The sequence below is a fragment of the Notamacropus eugenii genome, chromosome 3 (genome assembly GCF_028372415.1).
Source record: "Notamacropus eugenii isolate mMacEug1 chromosome 3, mMacEug1.pri_v2, whole genome shotgun sequence".
Lineage (NCBI taxonomy): Eukaryota > Metazoa > Chordata > Mammalia > Diprotodontia > Macropodidae > Notamacropus > Notamacropus eugenii.
Genome location: NC_092874.1, coordinates 318958037 through 318974846, shown reverse-complemented (window position 1 = coordinate 318974846; position 16810 = coordinate 318958037). Strand labels below are relative to the sequence as shown.

At 38.4% G+C, this 16810-nt stretch overlaps 1 protein-coding gene across 3 annotated transcripts in view; it reads left to right on the top strand.

Moving 5' to 3' along the window:
• The window catches only part of GLIPR2 (GLI pathogenesis related 2), a 73417-nt gene extending 57973 nt beyond the window's left edge, over nucleotides 1-15444 (top strand). For all 3 annotated transcript variants that reach the window (XM_072596807.1, XM_072596810.1, XM_072596809.1), the window contains 2 exons: nucleotides 4916-4993; nucleotides 13526-15444. In XM_072596807.1, the coding sequence (XP_072452908.1) occupies nucleotides 4916-4993; nucleotides 13526-13689 (242 nt within the window). In that variant the 3' untranslated portion in view covers nucleotides 13690-15444. The remainder of the gene's footprint in view (nucleotides 1-4915; nucleotides 4994-13525) is intronic.
• The last annotated feature ends 1366 nt before the right edge of the window (nucleotides 15445-16810 follow it).

The window sequence follows — 16810 nt, the reverse complement described above, 5'->3', positions numbered from 1 at the left end:
TTTCTTCAGCATTTTTTTGGGTGTCCTTTAGCAAGGTGTTGACCCGCTTTTTAGGCTTTTCTTGCATCTCTCTCATTTCTCTTCCCAGTTTTTCCTCCACCTCTGTAACTTGATTTTCAAAATCCTTTTTGAACTCTTCCATGGCCTGAGCCCATTGGGTGGGCTGGGATACAGAAGCCTTGACTTCTGTGTCTTTCCCTGATGGTAAGCATTGTTCTTCCTCATCAGAAAGGAAGGGAGGAAATACCTGTTCACCAAGAAAGTAACCTTTTGTAGTCTTATTTCTTTTCCCTTTTCTGGGCATTTTCCCAGCCAGCGACTTGACCTCTGAATATTCTCTTCACACCCACTTCGCCTCCAGATCCACCCAGCCAGCGCTTGGGGTCTGAGATTCAAATGCTGCTTCCCACCCTCAGGGTTTTGGGCAGGGGCAGGGCTGCTATTCAGTGTGAGATCAAGTTCAGGTGCTCAGGTGGGGGCAGGGCTGCCTCACGGGGCTTGGGGGAGGGCGGGGCGGGGAGGGGTGTTATGCAGAGACTTTCAACAATGGATCCAAGCTCCTGCCTGCTTTGGGACCCTCTGTATGCTGCTGCCTCTGCTGCTGCCTCCTGAGGGGGTCTGAGTTATGGGGGCACCACACTCCCCTGTTGGCCAACCCAAGAGACCCTCTCACCAACCTTTGGGGCCTGTGGGTGGAGGGACCCGCGTGGCCGCTGGAGATTCTGTCCCTGAAGCCTGCTCGGATCTACTCCTCTCAGTGCCCCGCGGCCAAGGCATAGCCGGCTGGACTCCGGGTCCGGAGCGCGACGGACCTTTTGCGAGCAGTCTTCAGGCTGTCTGGAACAGAAATCTTGTCTGCTCCGTTGTTCTGTAGCTTCTGCTGCTCCAGAATTTGTTGGGAGTTCTTCTTTACAGATATTCTGTGGGTTGTGGGTTCGGAGCTAGCATATGTGTGTCTTTCTGCTCCGCCATCTTGGCTCCGCCCCCTATGATTTCTCTTTCATATTTATCTTTTTATGATTCTCTTGTATCTTGTATTTGCAAAAGATTTTCTCTTTAAGCTCTTGTCTTTACATTAGGAGTGCTTGAAAATCTTATTCCACTAAATATTCACTTTTTCCCATGAAGGGTTTTTTCTGGGTAGGTTATTTTTATCCATAATCTTAGCCCTTTGCTTTCTGGAATATTATATTCCAAGCCCTTTGCTCCTTTAACATGCAAGCCGCTAAATCTTGTGTGATCCTGTGAGTACACAGTATTTGAATTGTTTCTTTTTGGCTGTTTGAAGTATTTTCCCTTTGACTTGGGAGCTCTAGAAATTGGTTATTATATTCCTGTGAGTTTTTGTTTTAGAGATCTCTTTCAGGAGTATTTTACCCTCAGGATCTAAGGTATGGGGGCAATTTTCCATGGAAATTTCTTGAAATATGACTCGTTCTTTGGTCATGGTTTTTAAGTAGTTCAGTAATTTTTAAATTATCTCTCCTGGATCTGTTTTCTAGGTCATTGTTTTTCCAATGAGATATTTCATACTTCTATTTTTTCATTCTTTTGACTTTATTTTTTTAATATCTCTTGTAATCATTAACTTCTACTTGTCCAATTCTAATTTTTAAGAAATTACTTTCTTCAGTGAGATTTTGTACCTCTTTTTCCATTTCACCAACTCTCCTTTCACCAACTTCTTAAAAGTTCTCTTCAGTAAAATTTGTGCCTCTTTTATCATTGGAGCTATTATGTTTTTTAAGGTGTTATTTTATTCAGTTTTTTTGTTCCCCCTTTACCAAGCTGTTGACTCTTTTTTCATTATTTTCTTGTATTACTTTCACTTCTTTTCCCAGTTTTTCCTCTGTCTTTCTTGTTTTTTACAATTCTTTTTTGAGCTCTTGTAGTAATTATTTTTTGAGCCTGAGACTAATTCCCATTTTTCTTTGAAGCTTTGGATGTAGCAATTTTGACTTTGTTGTCTTCTTTTGAGTTCATGTTTTGATCTTCCCTGTCACCCCAGTAACTCATTTTTCTAGCCTATTTATTTATTTTTAACTTTATTGTTAAGTTGGCTATGCTCCTGGGGTGGAGGAGGCACTGTTCCAAGCCTCAGGCTTTTTGTATAGCTGTTTTGAGAACTAGTTCTGGGTGTTGGTAAGTTTTTAGTTCTTCCAAGATGATATGATCTAAGGAAAGATATGTTTATTATTCTCCTGATTTATGCTTTGGTCTGTGAGCGAACACAAACACTCTGAAACTGTGAGCAGGGTCCCTGCTCTCCATTAGCTCTGGTGTGCTAATGTGCCTCCTTGCCCCGGGACTGTGACATAAGACTGTTCCTGAATCTATGTATGAGCAATACAAAAGAGGTCTGCAGCCAGTGCCAGCAAAGGAAGCCCATAATCTCCTTCTGATAAGTGGTTTGACCCACTTAGCATCCTGACTCCTTGCTTCCCCATTGCTACTTCCAGACCCTCCCACAGTCGTCATCGCTCAGTCAGTTTCTTCTTTGAAGTTCATTCAGTCCAAATATATCACCAAATCAAAATGCTGTGTGCTGTTATATAAGGCACTCTGCCTCCTTCCTCACTGATGTCAGTACCTCACTCAAATTCTTTCCAAAACCCCATTAGCTCCTGCTCTTGTATCAGGGGACTTCAGCGTTCATGTTAATACATTACCTGATTGATGATTTCACTCATTTAACATGATTGAGCTCTACTCTACCTCAGCTACACATGTGGTTCACCCTGATGTTGCCATCACTTAAAAGTGTTCTGCTTCTCTGTTCACTAACTCAAAAATTCTTTCATTTGATCCTATTAGTCCATCTTTCTTTCCACTTTACAATGCCTAACCCTGTTCTGACCATCAGACTCCTCTACTCAGTCAATTCCAATAGTGCCCTATTTCTCTAGAATAAAATATAAACTCTTCTGTTTAGCTTTTAAAGCCCTTTACAGCTTAACCTCTGTCCATTTCACCTCAGTGGACATTATTTACCCTTCCACTTTTTACACACCACACTTGATTTCCTGGAACTATGAAGTAGTCCAAGTATTCTGGAAAGCGATTTGGAGCTATACTTTAAAAGTCATTAAATTGGACCTACCATTTGGTCCAGACATACCAATACTATCAAATTAGTCAAAGGAAGACAGAAAAGGGTCCATTTGTACAAAAAAAATTTATAGCAGCTTGTTTTGTTGCTGTAACAAACAACTATAAACAAATCAGGTGCCCATCAACTGGGGAATAACTGAACAAGTTACCACACATGAGTGTAATGGAATATTGCTACCCTATTAGAAATGACAAAAGGATGAATTCAGACGAATCTGGGGAGATTTCTATGAACTTATGCCAAGTGAAGAAAGCAGAACCAGTAGAAAGCAATCTACAATGTCTATTCATTGTAAAGAAAAGTAGTTTTTGAAGGTGATATAAATTTTTTTATTATTTTATTTATTTTTTTTAATGTTCTACAATCACTACCGTAAAACTTAGATTTTTACACACATCCCCCCCCACTTACTCCCCTCCCTCCCCAAGATAGCATACAATTCTATACAGGATCTACATATACTTTCCTATTGAATACATTTTCACTGTAGTCATGCTGTGTAGATGAACTAAAATAAATGGAAGAGATCATATAACAAATCAAAGCATAACACACACACACACACACACACACACACACACACGCACACGATCTTCTACATTCTGCGAATGAATTCCATAGTTCTTTCTCTGAGTGTGGGAGGCATTTTGCCTTAGAAAACCATTGGGAATTTTTTTTTTTTAAGTTCTTTCATTATTACGAAGTTCCAAGTCTACCAGAAAAAACTCTTACACACTGTGGTTGTTGCTGTGCACAAAGTTCTCCTGGTTCTGCTCCTTTCACTCAGCATCAGATTGTATAAGTCCTTCCAGGCCTCCCTGAAGTCTTCTTGTTCATCATGTCTTATGGCACAATAGTATTCCATTACATTCATATACCATAATTTATTCAGCCATTCCCCAATTGATGGGCATCCCCTTGATTTCCAGTTTTTGGCAACTACAAAGAGAGATGCCATAAATATTTTTGTACATGTGGGACCCTTTCCCATTTTTATGATCTCTTGGGGATACAGTCCTAGAAGCGCTATTGCTGGGTCAAAGGGTATCACATTTTTGTAACCCTTTGGGCATAGTTCCAAACCACTCTCCAAAATAGTTAGATGAGCTCACAGCTCCACCAAGAATGAGTTAGTGTTCCAACTCTCCCACATGCTCTCTAACATTTATCATTTTCTTGTTCTGTCATGTTTGCCAATCTTATAGGTATGATGTGGTACCTCAGAGTTGTTTTGATTTGCATCTCTCTAATCAAAAGTGATTTAGAGCATTTTTTCATGTGATTATAGATATCTTTAATTTCTTCCTCTGAAAATTGCCTGTTCATATTCTTTGACCATTTATCAATTGGGGAATGACTTGCGTAGTTGTACATTTGAGTCAGTTTTCTATATATTCTAGAAATGAGGCCTTTATCCCCGAGATTAGCTATAGAAATTCTTTCCCAATTTACTACATCCCTCCAAATTTTGGTTGCATTGGGTTTGGTTGTGCAAAAACTTAAGAAAAGTAGTTTTGAAAGACCTATAAAAGAACTACAATCAGTATGATGATTAATCATGACTTTAGAAGTCTGATAATAAATCATGCTCCTTCTTAGCAAGGAGGAGATGAACTGAAATGCAGAGTGATACATAAGTTTTCATATGTGGACAAGAAATTAGAGAGAGATTGTCTTGCACCAACTTTCTTAAAATTGTTTTTTTACAAATGATCAAGATTTTATGACTATTTTATTCTAGTTTTGAAATTTCTTTTGTACCGCCACTGTATTTTGATATGACCTTTTTGTTTTTTCTTATAGGACAAGATGTAGCTGACAGATGGTACAGTGAAATGAAAAATTATGACTTTAAGAGTCCAGGATTCTCCCCAGAATCAGGTGAGTATTTCTTGCCATTATTTTATTCTCCAAAATACAAGGTTTTGGTTCTATTTTCTTTTAATTACCAAGCTAGGAAACCCAATCAGTGAACATTTCCAAGGTCACATTTGTAACATTTCTTTCATTTTATCTTTCAGAAAAGCAGAAAAAAAGATAGAAAAGGCAGTTCATCATTTTTTCACTTGGGTTTTTGCCTAACACATTCTGGTTCATTACAGAACTGGAAGTTTTCAGTCTGTGAGAATCTTATATATAGTAGAGGTTTTTTAACACACGTATGCACACACACACATGCATAAAATTTAAGGGGGATCTCTCCATCTCTCACACACAGAAATCTTATGAAATCTTATGCTGTACCTGAGTATCATAAGACTTGAGAATTCAAGAGGAAGTTATATTAGCCAGTGCATAGATCATTTCTCAATTACTAATGTATTTTTTTTCTATCGATCACTGTTGAGGTGATGGGGCAGCTAGGTGGGGCAGTGGATAGAACACCAGTGCAGGAGTCAGGAGGACCTGAGTTCAAATCTCACCTCAGACACTTGACACTCACTAGTTGTGTGAGCTTGGGCAAGTCACTTAACCACAAGTGCCTCATCCTGGGTCATCTCCAGTCATCCTGATGAATATCTCGTCATTGGATTCAGATGGCTCTGGAAGAGAAGTGAGGCTGGTGACCTGCACAGCCCTCCCTCACTCAAAACAAAGTCATGTGCAAGTCATGTCATTATTTCTGATGGCATGGTCTTCTTCGGCAACAAAGGACAAACACACATTAAAGTTATAGATAAAAGTTGTTGTTTTCTACGCCTTATGTTAATAAAGGGAGTTCATAAATGCTAGTTTTTGTTGGACTAGAAAGGTTTGGCCAAGAAAAGAAAGACAAGTTAGACTCAAGCATGAGATGTTAGAAGTGTGAGCAGAAAAAAAAAAAGAATGTAGTCTAACTGTTACATACACAAGAGTCTTCTCTACAGCAGCCCTGCCCATCAGCCATTCAAACTCTGTTTAAAGAACTCCATTGATAGATAATCCATTACCTCCAAAGGTAGTCCATTCCTCTACACAGCTCTACTTGGGAAATTTTTCCTTATATCCAGCCTAAGCTATTTCTCTGTAACTTCCACCTATTGTTCTAATTTTTTTTTCTTTTGAGGCTAAGCAGAGCAAGTCTTCTACATGACAGTCTTTCATGTACTTGAAGATAGCCATCCTATTCCACCTAAATATTTAATTAAATAAACATTTATTAAATACCTCCTATTTGTCAGGCCCCCTTCTGGATCACTGCCTCATCATGGTGGAGGGAGCTTGCATAGCTTAATGAAACTATGAACTATACTGTTCAGGGTTACCCAAAATGGACAGGTCATCTTGTGTGTCATTGAACTTTAATGGATGGGAGTGAATGAGTTTAATTTAAGTGATCATTACATATACTCCTATGAGCAAAAATCCCTTAGGAGAAATGAAGTAGCCCTCATAGTCCTCACAGGGGGAGAACAAGCAGTTCTGGAGTATAAGCTCAAAAATGACAGAATGATGTCTGTTCACATCCAAGACAAACTATTCAGCCTTCCAGTAATATAATCTGTGCTCCAGTCACTGAGGCCAAAGATGCCAGAGTTGATCGGTTCTGTGAGGATGCACAACATCTTCTAGAAATAACACCTAAATAAAACCTAAACTCTTAGCAACAGGTCCCATCACTCCCTGGAAAATAGAGGGAGAAGAAAGGGAAACTGTCAGAGTATATTCTTAGGCTCAAAAATCACTGCAGGGTGGCTACTGCAGCCATGAAATTAAAAGACATTTGCTCCTTGGAAGCAAAGCTATGACAAATCTGGACAGCAGGCTAAAAAGCAGAGACATCATCACTTTTGTCAACAAAGGTTCCTATAAACAAAGCTATAGTTTTTCGATTAGTAATATATGACTGTGAGAGTTGGACTGTAAGGAAAACTGAGTGCTGCAGAATCAACACTTTTTAATTCTGGTGCTGGAGAAGATTTTTGAGAGTCCCTTGGACAGGAAAGAGACCAAATCAGTCATACTTAAAAGAAATTTATTTAGGCTGTTCATTGGAAGGACAAATATTGAAGCCGAAGTTTAAATCATTTGGCCACAGGATGAGAAGACAGGATTCATTGGAAAAGACCCTGATATTGGAAAAGATTGAAGGCAAAAGGAGAAGGGGGTGGCACAGGATGAGATGGATAGATGCTACTGTAGAAGCAATGAATATGACCTTGGACAGACTTGGGGAGATAAGGGTAGAGGAGCCTGGCATGCTGTGGGCCATAGGTTCATAAAGTCCATACGCCTGAACAGTCACAACATACGCCAGGCATTGTGCTGAGCACTGGAAATACAGATAAGAAAAAGAGACAGTCCCTGCCCTGAAGGAGCTTAATCTAATGGTGGAAGACTGCACAGAAAAGGGAAGAAACCAGGGAGTACCTGGTAGACTTAGATGCTTTGTGGAAATGTCAATATACTATTTATATAGTATGCCTGATCCCTGAATAGATCCCTGATCTAGTAATCCTTTCAAAAAAGAAAGTTAGACTAGAATGACCAGTTTTCTGTAAAGCCATGCTGGTGTAGTGTTTCCCCTTTATAAATGCTTACAAACCATCCCTGTAATAATATATTACACCATATTACTTTGAGTTATCTGTATGTGTTTATTCTCTAAGAATGTTTTTGTGTTCTCTGTTACTTTGTCTTATCTAAAGATCTTTTTTCCCTTAAAAAAGTTTTGCATCCAATTTTACATCTGTTCCGGAAAAAGAAATTTGAGATTTTTTTTCCCTAGTAAGTTTTTTGGCAATCATAATTCGAAAAACATTTTCAACTGATGTTTACTCCCTCCCTTCTTTCCCTCTACTTTTGCACCTAAGTGCTGTAATGTGATGTAACTTACCCTGTTCTGTCTCCCCCTTTCCTCTTCTCCCAATACAATCCTTTTTTTTCATTTTTTTATGTCATTACATCAAAGTCAACTTATACTCATAACCTGTGTCTATGAATATTCTTTCTAACTGCCCCAGTAGAAATAGAGTTCTCAAGAATTACAAGTATCATCTTCCCATGTAAGGATATAAATAGTTTAATCTTATTGAATAACATGTTTTGTTTTATTTTCTTGTTTCACTTTTTATGCTTCCCTTGAGTTTTATATTTGAAGATCAAATCAGGAATGTGTGAAAGTTCACTATTTCATTAAATTTCCATCTTTTCCCCTGAAAGATTATGCTGAGTTTTGCTGGGTAATTGATTCTTAGTTTAGAGGAGCTTAGATCCAAGCTCCTTTGCCTTCTGGAATATCATATTCCAAGTCTTCCAATCCCTTAATATAGAAGCTGCTAGTCCTGTGTAATCCTGACTTAGGACTCCTTGATATTTGAATTGTTTCTTTCTGGCTACTTACAGTATTTTCTCCTTGACCTGACAATTCTGGAATTTGTTTACAGTATTCCTTGAAGTTTAATTTTGGAATCTCTTTTAGGAGGTGATCAGTGGGTTCTTTCAATAATTATTCTGGCTCTGTCAGGGCAGTTTTCCTTGATAATTTCTGGTTCTTTCAGGGCAGTTTTCCTTGATAGTTTCTTGAAAGATCCTGCCCAGGATCTTTTTATGATAGGTAGTCCTGTAATTCTTAAAGTATCTCTCCTGGATCTATTTTCCAAGTCACTTGTTTTTCCAGTGAGGTATGTTACATTTTCTTTTATTTTTTTCATTCTTTTGATTATATTTGACTGATTCTTGATGTCTCAGAGTCATTAGCTTGCACATGCCCAATTCTGATTTTTAAGGAATTATTTTCTTAAGTTAATTTTTGTACCTCCTTTTCCATTTGACCAATTCTACTTTTAGAGGAGTTTTTTTCAATCATTTTTTTCTGTTTGGCTAAATCTATTTTTTTAAATTGTTTTCTTCAGTCAATTTTTGTTCTTCCCTTTCCAAACTATAGATTCTTTTTTCATAATTCTCTTGCATAACTCATTTCTTTTCCCAATTTTTTTTCTATTCTTACTTGATTTTTAAAATCCTTTTTGAGATCTTTCAAGGGGACTTTTCAGTCATGAGACCAATTCATATTCCCTTTTGAGGTTTTAGATGTGGGCATTTTGACTTGGTTGCTGTCTTCTGATTTTGTATTTTGATCTTCCCTGTCACCATAGTAGCTTTCTATGATTAGGATTCTCTTCTCTTTCTTACTCCTCTTTCAACCTGTTTTGTGACTTTTAAAGTTGAGCCTCTGCTCATGGGGCCCAGGGAGCACTATTTCAAACTTCTTGTGCTGGAGGCCAAGGGCTTTGTATGCTGGGGCCTCAGTGGCCTACAGCTTGCCCACTGCACTGGAGTGGCCATGCCTAATCAAGCCTGATGTGCTGGAGTTCTGAATTTCACAGTTTGTTTTCTGCAGTGGGGCTGACAGCCTCACAACTGGCTTGCAGAACCAGGACTAAGGGGTCCCAGTTGTTGATCTATGCAGTGGTTAAAGGCCTCCCACTGACTTGCCATAATACTGTCTGTACTGGGCTGTGCTCTCCTTTTACTCAGGTGAGACAGATCTTTCCTGAAGTCCTTCTAAGTTATTTTAAACCGGAAAATTGTTTCACTCTTTTTGTGGATTCTTTCACTCCAGAAGAATCCATTTAGAGGCTTGATTTAATGTTTCCGAGGGAAACTGGGGAAAGATTGAGCAACTTCCTGGCTTCTTTCCACCATCTTGGCTCCACCTCCAGAAAAACTTTTTCCAGGACCATTCCACTTTCTGATGAATCTGAAGAATATTTTCACAATAATCTAGAATTAAGGATTTCAAACTGAGGGGTTACTGAAACTAATCTCAGTGTTTCTGAGGCTTTGGAGTTAAACACTACCTGCCTCTGCTGCCCTGACCAACCTAAGATTCTTCATGCTAAGTAGCAGGGGGCTGAATATTGCATCTAATTCTACTAGAGCTATGTTAAAAAAAACAAAACAACTTTCCTTTCCCCACCAAACCTGACTCCATGACTACCTAAGCATTGAAATCATCAGCAGAGGGGGTTGCCAAATTTTATACATGTAGAGTAGTTTCTTTATGAGAAAGCTAGAGTTAGGAAATGTTCAGGAAGAGGGAAATTATTTGCAAAGAAAAGTACTATCATAACATTTAGGATTTCCACATCTTCAGAATTCCAGTTATGGACGTCAAGTCCGTACTCTATTATGTCCCTAAAGAATTAGAGAGACATTGGCACCTCAGACAAATGGCATTTGTGTGCCCAGATGCCCACTTGCCCTATCCATTAACCTTTGTCACCAGATACTACCAGGTCAACTGTGCAAGAGGCAGTGTGCAAAAGCACCTGAATTGGGAATCAAGACCTGGGTTCTAGTCCTGGCCCTACAGCCAATTAACTCTGTGATCTTGAACAAGCAAATTATATGCTGCCAGTCTCAATATTCTCACTTTTAAAATGAAATGTTCTCTAAGATCTTGTTCAACTGAATAATTCTTCTTGGATATCAGAGTAGCCTTCTGGTTGGTCTCCCTACTTTGTCTTTCTCTGCTCCAATTCTTCCTCCTCTCAGCTGCCAAAATCCTATTTGGTATTTAAAGCTTTTCATAGTCTGGTTCCTTCCTACCTTTGCAGATCTCCCCCCATTTTACTCCCCTCTAGCCTTCTTACTGTTTCTCACCCACAATACTCCATCTCCTATCTCTGCCTTCTTCCTGGCCAGTCTATCAGGGCTGAGTCATTCTCCTTCATCTGTCCCTCTTGACTAGCTTCCTTTAAAACACAACCTTCTACAACCTTCTAAGTTTCTACCTTCTACAAGAGACCTTTTCCTGCCCCAAATCCTATTTTCTCTTTACCTCCTTCATTCAGTAACCTTTTTTCTTTTGAAATCTACTCAAAGTTATGGAGGGAAGAGGAGAAGAGCTGTTACTCACAGGTTGTGTTGGTCCTTCGTTAGGGTTTTTAACTTCCTCAAATTATTTTGTATTTCCTTATTTGTTTTAGTGGTATATACCTCAATAAAACAATAAGGACCTTGACAGAGACTTTTGATTTTTTCTTTGTATTCTCAATATCTAGAACAGTTTACATGTATGTAATAAGTGCTTAATACTTATTGAATTAAATCTCAAGTCTCTGGAGAAAATATAAAACTGGCTTTTCCTACCTTGCTAGTTTTCCTCCACATTACTCACCTCCACTCACTCTGTGCTCTAACTATACTGGCTTATACTTGCTGTTCAGCATCCATCATGGTCATCTCCCATGTCCACACCTTTGCATTGGTTGTTCCTCATTTTCAGAATGCTCTTTCTCTTCGTCTCTCCCTTTTTGAATCCCTGATTCCCTTCAAGACGCAACTCAAACACACTTATCTGCATAAAACCTTTGCTGATTCCCCAAGCAGTTTTCACTCTCCCTCTCAAAGCTACTTTGTATAGAACAGCAGTGACTACTGCTGAGTCCAAAGAGAATGGTCAGACTCCTTTTTTCTCCTTTTCTTTGGTTCTTTATACCTCTACAGTGGCAGGTAAAAGACTATCCTATATTACTTGAAGTTTTATGTTTGGCTTATATCCAGGATCTCTCCAGAAGCAGGAGTAAAAAGGTGTTTAGTGCACAATGTAAATCAGATTTTTGACAGCTCTGTATTTCTTCTGCACACAAAAGTGCTTAACACAGGAGATTCGCAAGTGCTCATTGACAAAAGACTTACATAAGCAGCAGTAGTAACAACTTAGAACTAAATTACCTTCTGTTGGGAACTTAATACTTAAAATATTAACACATAAAGCATTTTGTTGGACTGTTCAATCAGCATTTCACCTTGGTTCTGCGTTGTCCAAACAGTTTCCTCCTATCCATTGCTTGGGTTCATTCTGTTGCCAGTGAGCATCTTGTCCAAGAAGTCCTGCAGTATTTGTCAGGACTCCTTCCAAAGTGCCTGAGGACCCAGCATCTCCTGACCCTGTCAAGCTAACAAGTCTGTCTCCAGGACTAGAAATGCCCACCTCAGGCTTGCTACACATTCAACTGTATTCAGGAAAAAAAATAGAAGAGATAGAAGATACATAGATGGATAGATAGATTTTAATATAATAGATGGTTTCCTGAGCTGCTGTGGTCAAAAAAATCATTGCTTTATGGACTTCTCTTTTGACATAGTTATCTACACATTTCCAAGCTAGTACTTGAAGTCTTTATGGCTTAATGTAAGACCTGCTACCAGCACATCCAAGAACCCACACTTGTCAACACACCACAATGAAGCAGTAGAGGAGAATTTTGAATTACATTAAAAATGATTCGTGTTCTCAGTATTTCTACTTCTTTGTCCATTTAACTTGATACATACATGATAGATATGTGTGCGTAAGTATATGTGTGTTTATCTCTATATGTACAGACAGTTCTCACTTTACATAACCAGAGAACCAGAGAACACCAAGCCAAGGGGCAGGAGTGGAGAGAGAAAGAGAGAAAAGAGAGAGAGAGAGAGTGCTCAGTCTGAGGGCAAGAGTTGTGAGAGGGAGCATGGGTGAGCACAGTACTGCACAGTACTTAAAGTAGTATAGTTGAGGTTTTTTTGGAATGTGGATTTCTTTCAGAATTCTTTATGTAAAGTTGAATTTGCATAATGTAAATAGATTTACTATGCACACATATGAAACAAATAGGCTTGCACCCAATGGTTTGGTTGTTTTATTTTGTTTTTTGTTTGAGAATGCAATACTAGGATATTCTAATGGATTGTTATCTCAGCAGTATGAATACTTCTCCTTGAGTGCAGACTGAGATGTCGCATAGGCTTTCTTAGACATTACACCCCAAACCAGCTCAAAGTCTGCCTTCTGCAGTAGGCCTTTTCTGCCCCACCTCCACCAGCTCATTTCTTACCTTTTCACATCAGCCTTCTACCTCCCTCCCATTAGAGTATAAACTCCTTCAGGTCAAGAATGGCTTTGGGCCCTTTTTTGGATTTCCAGTGCCCTACACTGTGCCTGCCTGACACACACAGTAAGCCCTAGATTTGTCATCCTGTCAGAAATATTCTCAAATACATCTTTCTATAAATATTCCACCAGGGTCCAGCCAACGTGCTGGGGACCTTCCCAGCATCTCCACATTAGATAGGGACTGTCATAGGATGCAGACTTTCGTTTGTTATCATAGCCTTTCTATATGTATTTCTTCTAGTTATGGGCCTTGGAGTTCCTTTTATACTGTTTGATGTACATCCCTTCTTGGGTAATATACTGTAGTCTGTGAACACTCTCCCTAGGTCTCTATTGTCCTTTGGGCCACTTTCCACTTTTATTTTCAGAGGTTGTAGATCCCATGATTCAGTCACTTAGCATCACCAGAACAAGATGGCTTTTATAAAAGTGGGTTCGATGCCTGGGGTTATTAAGAGTAGTACAAATCCAGAAAGTATAAGTTTGTGAAATCCTTTTAGAGATGACAGGAATTGATCTTTTGCCTAATCCTTTTCTTCCCCATCCAGGACATTTTACAGCAATGATATGGAAGAACACAAAGAAAATGGGAGTTGGAAAGGCCTCTGCAAATGATGGTTCTTCCTATGTGGTTGCCAGATACTTTCCAGCTGGAAATATTGTCAATCCCGGTTTCTTTGAAGAAAACATCCCTCGTCCTGAGAAGAAGTGATTTTGAAAGTGCAAACATTAATTGTGGACTGCAGAGTGTAACAGTAAAATGCCCATGAAATCTGAAGCTTGATGCCCATGTTTACCTGTCGCTTTGACAGCACACACTCTGATACACGTTATGAGTGTGAAGTGACTTAAGAAAGCTTAAAATAAGCATTTAGTGATCTGGTAGAGCTACTTGGACTATCTTATTATGTGAACTTTGCATAAAAAAAAGGAAGTAATCATGTCTTGTAACTTTTTTTAAAAAGCAAACTGATTGTGTATTTTCCTCCTGTGCCACGTCCGGAACTCTGTTTTCTAAGTTTCCATTATTTTGAAAACAACTGAAGTGTTACATTCATCTTTATTATGCATTATCATTTGGTATTATTAGGAATACTTAAAATGATTAAAAATACATTATGATTTATTCATTTTAACTGAAATAAGTTTTGGTTTTAAAATTTTAAAAACATTCCAACATGAATTTATCATCTTTGTAAAAGTTGATATGATCTATAAGCTAATGACATTCCAGTGTGACTTTAAAGATATAAAATCTATAGCAACCTTCACTTCCTCATACACCTCCTAATTTTTTAAAAAGAAAAATTTTTTGTATTTCAGAACACCATCAAGTTGGTCCCAGCACAGTACAGGCACTGGATTTGGGTGATTCCTTTGTTCATGGCTAAAACTATCATATCAGATAGCCTATATATTGGCTTCAATATTTCCAGGCTGCACACCTCCTTCTTTGACACAGATTACAATCCATCTGTGACATAGTGGACAGTTTCCATGAATTTCTCTGCCTTCAGAGTTTATACTTGATGACTAAACTTTTCCTTATAAGCCACTTCACATCTAGCTAGGCTGAGCTTGGAGAGCAGGAATGCTGCCAGCTACATCTTCTTTCCTCCAGGCTTTTCTAGTTTGGGCAACCTTGTCTTCAGGAACCCAAAGTCACCTAAGTGCCATGTAGTAGAGTAAAACTTTAGAGAATGACTAACGTATACAAATCCATGTGAATTTATATGCAGCCATGTAGCATAAAACTTTAAACATGGTAAAAGAAGCCTGTCCTCAAGCTCATGCTTCCTTGAACTTGACTGTGACCTCAGATAAGCCTCCTTAGGACAGACTTAGATGAGTTCAGTGGGATTTGAAGGATTATAAACCATTTCCTTGAAATGGCTCCTGAAGTAAGCTATCTCAAAGCAGAAAATGAGCAAAAGCAGTACTTCTGGCAGCTCTGTAGTATTACAGATGTGCTAATATTGCCTCCCAGAATTATGCCAAATGCACACCACCTAAAGGTCATAATAAAAGCCATGTGTCCTTGAAAGATTTTAGCATAAACAATCCTGTGTTCTTTAGTCTGGTTCAGTATTTATACTTGTGAAGTATTTGCCTTAAGGATAAAATATATGTGCATTTATGGAGCATCACGTATAGTTCAAACATTGTAGCTAATTAATTAAAAAGAGCATTCCCCAGAGTTTATATTCTAGAAACTGATGGTGTCTACTATTTCAGTCATCTCACCTTGGAAATATCAGCTGTAGAATTTGAGATTGGTGTTCTACAAGTTCCAATTCAGAGTAAGTTTGAGTAGAAATCAATTCTATTTACAGTGTTCCAGTGTCTTACGTTGTCAAAATTGGTTTTTTTAACACTAATGTTTTATTCCTAATATAATCCAGGGATTTAATGTTATGGAGAACATTAGAAAATAAACCATGTTTTTCATATAATACATTATTCTGAAGCAATTTGTACCAGTTTCTTTATTGAGTGCTATTTAATTCAAGCCTCTTACGTGGTTTCTACTAACTGACAATTCCCTACCAAATCTGTGTATCAGAGATGTTTAGTGATACGTAAAGGGACTGCTGCAGTACTAACCAACCAACATGGGTTCTGGTACTTAATTTTTACTGAATGCAAATCAGATGGTTTCTGAAAATTTTCAATGAACTATCAACAGGGGGAAGAATCCTCAATCCTACAGTCAGATTGATAAAGAATTCATATATACAAAGCTAGTATTTACACATATACTCCATTCTCAAAGCTGAAATTTGAACACTTGTTCTACAAAAACTTGGTGAATTATCATGAGGGAAATATGCAGTGACTAAAACCCACCTTCAAATAAGGACTCTATAGCCAGGAAACAGGTTTTGTAATATATATAGTAAAATCTCGACAGGCCAGAAGCCTCAACCAATCACTTGTATACACCATGTTTAGAAGGAAGAAGCAAAGACAAAAAAGAATTCAAGAGAATTTTATTAAAGACATTTTTTAAAAATTATCAAATGTGCCCCAGGCTTAGTTAAGTGCTCCATTTACAGTACTGTGTGATGAGAAATCATGTTCAGGAGAATGGTTCACTGCAAAATTCTGAATCAACGTAAAATTCTGTTTTAGACAGAGAAAGGGAAATGTTGACCTTTGGTAGTTTCTTGTCATGATAGTTTGTTGAAAACCAAGGGATGACCAATACTTACCTAGCACCTCTTTAAATAAGGATAAGTTGTCCAGTGTCTAGACCAGGGAAGGGGAACGTGCAGCCTCAAGGCCACATGTAGCCTTCAAGGTCCTCAAGTGCAGCCTTTTGACTGAATCCAAACTTCACAAAACAATTGGATTCATCAAGAAGACTGCACTTGAAGACCTCGAAGGCCATGTGTGCCCTTGAAGCTGCACATTCCCCATCCCTGGTCTAGATTATCTGTGCAGCATTAGTTGGACCCATTCTAAAACAGAATGGAAATGTTTTATTCTTTGACACTATATTTTCCTAATTATTAATAATGGCTGACATTTATCTAGGACTTTAAGGTTCTCCTATTTCTACTGCTTGTGCCCCCCTGGTTATTAGTCTTCCATCCTTCTTGAACTTATCCCTTCCCCACAACTAGACACTCCTCATATTTATAGCACCATGATAATAGAAACATTTTAAATTTCACCCACCCCTCCCCCCCAAAACAATTTTACAGGTTGTAAAATCTTAGGAAGAGGGATGATAGATGATATGGACAATATCGTCTCCTAAATTAGGAAGCAGTAAAGAACAAAGCTATTTTAAAGAAATATTGGCAAGGTACACAACTGAAATCACCCAG